Raw genomic sequence first — 7,058 nt, 5'->3', positions numbered from 1 at the left:
AAGACGGAATACATGAACAATCCTTTAATGATAAATTTCAGCCCTCGATAAACAAATATTCATATGTCATATTATACCAATAATTATAAACATATTTTATTTGATCATAGTATATATAACTTAAATCTTTTTTTTTTGGTCAAAACGGATTTTATTTGTGTGCTTTATATTAAGCACCATAACCTATGGATCAATGGCACTATGGGGTACTTAATGTATGGACATAATTTAATGTCACAAATGACATTAAATCTCCCAACCGGGAAAATTAGTTCAAAAATCGCGATATATATGACACTTGTTAATCCAATAACAAAGTATGCTCTTGTCGTCTCTCCAATTGCAACGGCTATTGAAGATAAATTACCTTTACGAAAGAGTAAATTTATCGTAAGCTACTTCATCAGAACACTTTTAGTCATCAGCACGGTCACTGTTGCGTTAACCGTTCCATTCTTTGGATATGTCATGGCATTTACGGGTGCTCTTTTGGGCGTTACCGTGTCGATATTAATACCATGCCTATGCTACCTCAAGGTCAAGAAACCTTCCTATTTGGAAATTATGTTTATTGTTATGATTTTGATTTTTGGTTCTTCAGTTACCCTATCTAGAACTTACACTTCTTTGAAAAATATTATTAGTCATGTATAGGGGTGACGAATATTAGTCCTGAATCATTAAATAATTATAAGTTTGTCATTGTAACTTGTGATACTAATTGAAATTCATGTATAGTTTATGTTCCCTTTTCATTCATTTACAAGTTAAAAAACCCTATTCTATTTAGTTTTACAAACAACTAAGCACATATCGTCATGATCACTATGTCTCGTGAACACCTGACACGAACATGACACATATAGTACGTATGGAAGGTGTCTAGATAATCAAAATTTGTAAGTTGGAGTGTTCATTTGACACAATGGAGACGATCACGCAATTTCAAAGTCAGACTTGTTTCATGTTTTATGGTAACTGAAAGTAACAATCTAATAATACATCAGATGGCACACGCCTACAATATCTCATCCGTTATAATAAAGAACACACACAATATCTAATTCGTTATAACGAAAAATAAGCACGCATACATACATATATCATCTGATCTCTGCAAAAGAATATATATTGTGTAATATTGGAAAAAACATAACATAACAGTTCTAAAATTCGTATTCATACTCACATTATTAAGACCCCTAAAAGTAGAATTCTACGTGAAGCTTGTCTTCTCCGGTCATATTTTCAACATAATTCTTAATTTCGAACATCGACTCTGTAAGCTGAAGGCTGAACCATACATTGATAAACTTTAATGACGCAATATCTCCAAAACTGTCTGGGATCTCCATAAGCGCATCACATCCACATATAAATAGTTTCTCGAGCACGGGAAAGGATTTCTCTGCATCAACCTTCCATTCTGAAAAATTCAAATATTCCAATTCTAAATATTTGAGATCCTGGAAAATGACATGATCTTCCATGTTCCATTTAGAAAATATCAGACGAGACAATTTTAGAGATTTGAGATTCTGGAAAGCGACATGATCTTCCATGTTCCATTCTTTGCCCTCCTCGATGGTTGCTTGTTCTAGACTTAGTTCTTCAAGGTTGGGTAGTCTTGAAAGTGTATCGGATGTCAGAGCGAGCCCCTTCAACTTCAGTATCTTCAAGCTCAAAGGGAAGCCATGTGTACATTCAGCGAATGGATTCGGAGGAAAAACAGAGAAAATGAGTTGTTCAAGTTCATTAAGGACATCCAATCTTGGAAAACATATATTCTCTGGTATTTGTTTGCTGATACGGACTTGAAGGATTTTAAGATTAGGAAACCTTTTGAAAATATCCTCCGTGTCTTCTGAACCGAGAAGGTAGAGATTACGTAATGTTGTCAAATTTTCTAACCTTAAATCCTCATCTAACACAGTGATGACCGGATCAAACACAGCACCCCAAGTCATCTCCACAACTCGCAGCTTTGCGAGACTCCAAAACCAAGGTGATAGCATAATGCATGACATATCCCACTCATTTACCATCAGAGTTTCTAGATTGCAGAGGTTTGAAAATGACGGAGGGAGAACTTTTGCCTTCATCCGAATTTTTAAGTACTTCAAATGAACGAGCATACCGATTTCATTCAGCAAAGATTCTGGCAATATTAAGCTGCACAAATCCAAACTTTTGAGAAGCCTAAAGTGTTTTAGGTGACTCTTGTAGGAAAGACAGACACTGGTGGTCACGCCAAAGTCCTTCAGAGAGAGGAGGTGTTTAACAGAGGGGATCTTCTGTTCTGGATCAAACACCGTGAAATACTCATCCAAAGGAAATTCATATTTATTATAAAGAACGATTCCACGTGGCATAAGATCCGAAGAAGACGGAGCTTTTGAACCTCCTATGAAGTGAAGCAACTTTTCCTTTCTACATTTTATATCACAAAAGTCATGCACAAGATCATGAATTTTGAAAATAGAATCATCGAAAGGTATTACCAAACTACTCGAAATTAACTCATCCACTACTTCGTCTGCACTTTTCATCTCAAGTCCTTGAAACATCCACAAATCTTTCAACTCAGACATCCTTATATCTTTGTCCTTTGGATAAGTTGCAAGGCAAACCAAACACGGCTTTACGTCATCTGACAAATGCTCATAACTTAATTGTATAACGTTCACAACTTCCTCTTCATCCTTAAAAATAGAGGAACTCAAATCATTCAGAACTTCAGCCCACAAAGCCTCTTTCTTTTCCTTTTTTGAAATGACTCCACCGATTAGATCAACTACTAAAGGAAGACCACCACACCTTCGAGCTATCTTTTCTCCAACATCCTTTAATTCATCAGGGCAACGTTCTTCTCCGAATACCCTTTTCTCTAATAACTCCCAACTTTCTTCTGATCTTAGCAATCGAAGATAAAGAGGATCACTGTGGCATTTTCCATGCAAAGCAACTTCTTTTTTCCGACTTGTTAAAATCACTCTGCTTCCTTTATGAAATTCAGGAAAAGGTCTCATTAGCTCATCTAATGTTGCAGTACCCCACATGTCGTCCAAGACAATAAGGTACCGCTTTCCACATAGTCGTTTCCGCAGCTTATCAGCAACGTCATCATCTATGTCATGATCCTCATTGAATCTTTCTTTCAAACCAATAACTTGATTGAAAATTTTCTGCAACAACTTTTTCTCATTACGTTCCTGGTCGACTGTGCACCAAGCACAAATGTCGAAATGATCAACAATGGACTTATGATTATACACTCTGTAAGCCAAAGTAGTTTTTCCAAGCCCAGGCATGCCGACTATGGAAATGACATCTATCTCAGCTGGTCCGCTGGTGAGCTTTCTAATTATCCACTCTGTCTCCTCCTCAAAACCTACAATTATTTTACCAACTGTACTCGATGAGTTTCTTTCAACCAGCTTGTTGGGAGCGTTTGCAACAATAATACCGCTTCTCTTGGAGATCTTTTCTTGTACCTCTTTTTTGACAAGCTTTATCTTTTCTACGGTATCAGGAAGTATGAAGATAAGCTGCAATAAACCATGATCTCGGACAAGAATTGAGTTAATGGCATGTTGCGCCTCATGTGCCAAATCTAGAACACGAGTCCAAAGATCTTTGTGCAACTCTTGTTCAGCATAACCGAACAACGATCTTATGATTTCCAGGTCTTGTTTCACCTGCTTAATTTCTTCTTTTATCAAAGAAACTGAATAAGCATTGGAATAGGCCAAGTCTTTTAAGTCTGTGAGCAGAAGAGTCATGAAGAGCGGTCCATCACTCATGGGGAAGCGGAGCGGAGACGAGTCTGCACGAGCTTTTAAGAAATCATTCTTGAGATCAACCTTCAGGAGTTCAATGTTTTCCAGCAAGTTTAGATTTGAACCACTTGCTTCATTCATGTTCTCTTCTAAGTTACGAAGAAAAACAAATACCTCCTTGGCAAGTTGTATAACACGTGCCAAGAGAACAAGCAATTTGTCATGACGAATAACATCCTTGAGTGCATCAGTAAGAATAATCAGTAGGAACTCTATCATGACATGAATGTTACACGTAGAAGCGCTACGAGTAAGAGTATTAAGCATGTGCTCTTGTAGATGAATCAGAGATTCTCTAAGAATGTCCGGAGAGGCTTCTGGGAGCTGCTTGAAGAAACGTCCAACTTCTTCCGACTTTGAACCTTCCAAATTTGTACAACATAGGTGCATAACCTCCAGTGAAACAGGAATAACCTCCACAAGTAGATTAGCTAGATTGGAGTTAACTAGAGAGACATCAAATTTATTGTATATGTCCAGTCGACAATACAAAAGAGTAAAACAGAAGTGTCTTACTCTCTCCACAATAAGTTGAAGATGAGGTAAGCCAAATTTGATTGTCTCATACTCATGAAGGCAACCATTTACTTTCAACCTACAGAAATCTCTTAAGTTGCCAAATACATTCTGAAGAAGCTCAGATGGATTCGTTATTGATGGGAAAATCAACTCAGAACACTTGTGTAGATGTTGTAGAAACATGACGATGGCATCTAAAATTTCAACCAAACGATCCTCGGTCATGGTTGGTTCAGCATAGCTATGTGAGCTAATATAACTTATGATATTCTCCATGAGGTCAGGATAATTTATACTAGCCAGCAGGTCTTGTCCAATTGGATGAAACATGATTGACTGAACAAAATCATGAATCTCATTTGATATGCAACACATTTCGTCATTACAACTTTCCGAAAAGAAAGAGTAATAAAGATGACAAAATAACGACATAGATGTCAACATCATAACCTCATCCATGTCAAGAGAAGTTTGAACACGCCAATTTTTTAACCTCTCTGTGAAATCTACAAGATTGACAATATCATCGCGGAGTACAACAGATGACACCTGCCGAAACACCAATGTTGTTTCAAATTATGTTGATACATACTTGATACTTACATTACAAAAGGCAACTATCACAAATGCAATAATAAATAAGCTAAATGTTAATTTGGTCTGTTACGCCTTGAGTCTTAAAAGCAAAAAAAAATGACAGTCTGATGCACTAAGACTTCTCTTTAAACAAAAGCCCTTTGTTTCCCAGTTCGCCATTCAGAACACGTTTTACTTAGGCCACCAAGGCCCGATTCTCAAGATCTAATACAGGGTTTGATTATATTCTTGTCCTTATATTCATTTATTTTTTATGACTATGGAGTCTAGGCCAACTTACGTGCACCTCGACCAATTCTACGTGATATATGTCACCTCTCAGTAGCAACATGTACCAGACAACTCTGGCCAACAAGGCTAGGAAAGATGGGAAAAATTACCTAGTATTTTATTGTCTCCGTTGAGTTTTGGACCTGATACCTCAGGTTAATTCTCATGAACCACCCTTATATTCATTTTACCTTTGCTTTTTTTTTTTGATTTATTTTATTGTCATTTCATTAACAAGATCAATATGAATTTGATAAATTCAACTATAGCAGATGATTTAGTGTATATAAACAAAGATTAAATCATCGATCCCTATAAGTTCTAAAGATTATATTCAGGATCTAAGTTACATAAAGCAACAAACATACTTACAAGAATTATGTGAATGAATAAAAAAATTAAATGTTATAATTAAACATACCAATGATTTGTTATCTTCCCCTTTTGTTTGTCCTTCATTTTCTTTTCCTCTTTCCATTCTCACTAATCAAAGCCAAAGAAGTTCAAAAAAAAAAAAAAATTCCTTTCAACTTCTCAAGAGAAACAATTTGCTATAAAACTAAAAAGGAAAATTAAAGGTGTAAATAAGAATCTTTTCTTTTTCAGTTGAGAGCTGTAAAGTTGTAAAAGATAAAGCCCACTAATAATGTCTCACTAGGTGGGGTTCCTATTTGGTCATTTGCACTTAGAAAAAAATATAATTTTTCGGAAAAGGGTCAGATATATCTTTATGACTTTAAAGTATGTGAAATGAATAAAAAAATATTTCATTTGTAGTTTACCTCAAAAATATCTTTATCGTCAATATTTTAATTTAAAAATATCTTACCGTCAATACTCTAATCAAGAAATGTCTCTACAATCACTAAATGAGTCAAAAATATCATTTTCCAAAATAAATATATTTTTTTTTCTTTTTTAAATACATCCTCTTTCTAACTAAAATATATATATAATGATAGTATTCCATTATTAATTTTCATTCATATAACAATAAATAATAATAATAATAATAATAATAATAAAAAGAAATAATTTATTTTAAAATTTTCTTTGAACTGAAACAGGAAAAACATTTGCTAATTCTAAAAAATATTATTAGAAAAAGAATGTCTCAAAAAAAATATATATTTATTTGGAAAATTGAAATTTTTGATCTATCGTTGACACCAAATTTTGTCCCTCATTTCTTCTAATTTATTTCGTTGAGCTTTTAAATTGCTAATAAGTCAAATACTTTATGATTCACTATTTTATTTTCATTTATCACTATTGCTATCGTAATTATCTATGTATAAATTTAAGAAATCCCATAGTGTAATGCAATAATTACATTCTGTCCCGACAAATTTAGTATTTACTAATAATCCCTTAAAATTGCTGTGGCGTGATACATTAGTATGTTGTGATACATGGTAAATGATACACAGTAACTTAAAACTATTAAGATTAAAAGGGGAAAAAAACGGAACACTTAAATTTGTTATCTAAATCAGCTTAAATTACGGTAACAGTTCATTAATTAGCATTAATTCAGCACGTAATTAGATAACAATTTCAAATTTTGAAAATTCAAGATTATATCATCTAGTTTGAAGACATTTTTATGAACATCCAGTTATTAAACTTATTGACTGATACATGATAACAATTTTTAAAAAACTCGTGATACATAGAAAATCATATGATACACGTCAAATTCATGTATCAATGCATCGTCTAAACACTATAACACATTGAATCGATATGTATCAGCAAGCACACTTGATGGCGCAGTTATTAAACTTATTGACTGATACATGATAACAATTTTCAAAAACTCTTGATACATAG

At 34.1% G+C, this 7,058-nt stretch overlaps 1 protein-coding gene across 1 annotated transcript; it reads right to left on the bottom strand.

Annotated features, from left to right (window-relative positions):
- Positions 1 to 1,071: 1,071 nt before the first annotated feature.
- LOC107020255 (late blight resistance protein R1-A-like) lies at positions 1,072 to 5,797 on the bottom strand. Its single transcript, XM_015220545.2, has 2 exons — positions 5,647 to 5,797; positions 1,072 to 4,907 (listed from the first exon to the last, which is right to left on the bottom strand). Exons 1-2 carry the CDS (start codon positions 5,701 to 5,703, stop codon positions 1,203 to 1,205), a joined length of 3,762 nt encoding a protein of 1,253 aa, XP_015076031.1. The 5' UTR covers positions 5,704 to 5,797; the 3' UTR covers positions 1,072 to 1,202.
- Between the last annotated feature and the right edge of the window lie 1,261 nt (positions 5,798 to 7,058).

This window comes from Solanum pennellii, chromosome 5 (genome assembly GCF_001406875.1).
Source record: "Solanum pennellii chromosome 5, SPENNV200".
Taxonomy (NCBI): Eukaryota; Viridiplantae; Streptophyta; class Magnoliopsida; order Solanales; family Solanaceae; genus Solanum; species Solanum pennellii.
This window is presented reverse-complemented; position numbering and strand designations above follow the sequence as displayed.

What these genes read in the sequence shown, in the direction of transcription:
- LOC107020255 (XM_015220545.2), bottom strand. Translation starts at nt 5,703, where the DNA reads ATGGAAAGAGGAAAAGAAAATGAAGGACAAACAAAAGGGGAAGATAAC. An exon ending in GGGAAGATAACAAATCATTG is followed by an intron (nt 4,908 to 5,646) that starts GTATGTTTAATT and finishes GTGTTTCGGCAG; the next exon opens with GTGTCATCTGTTGTACTCCG.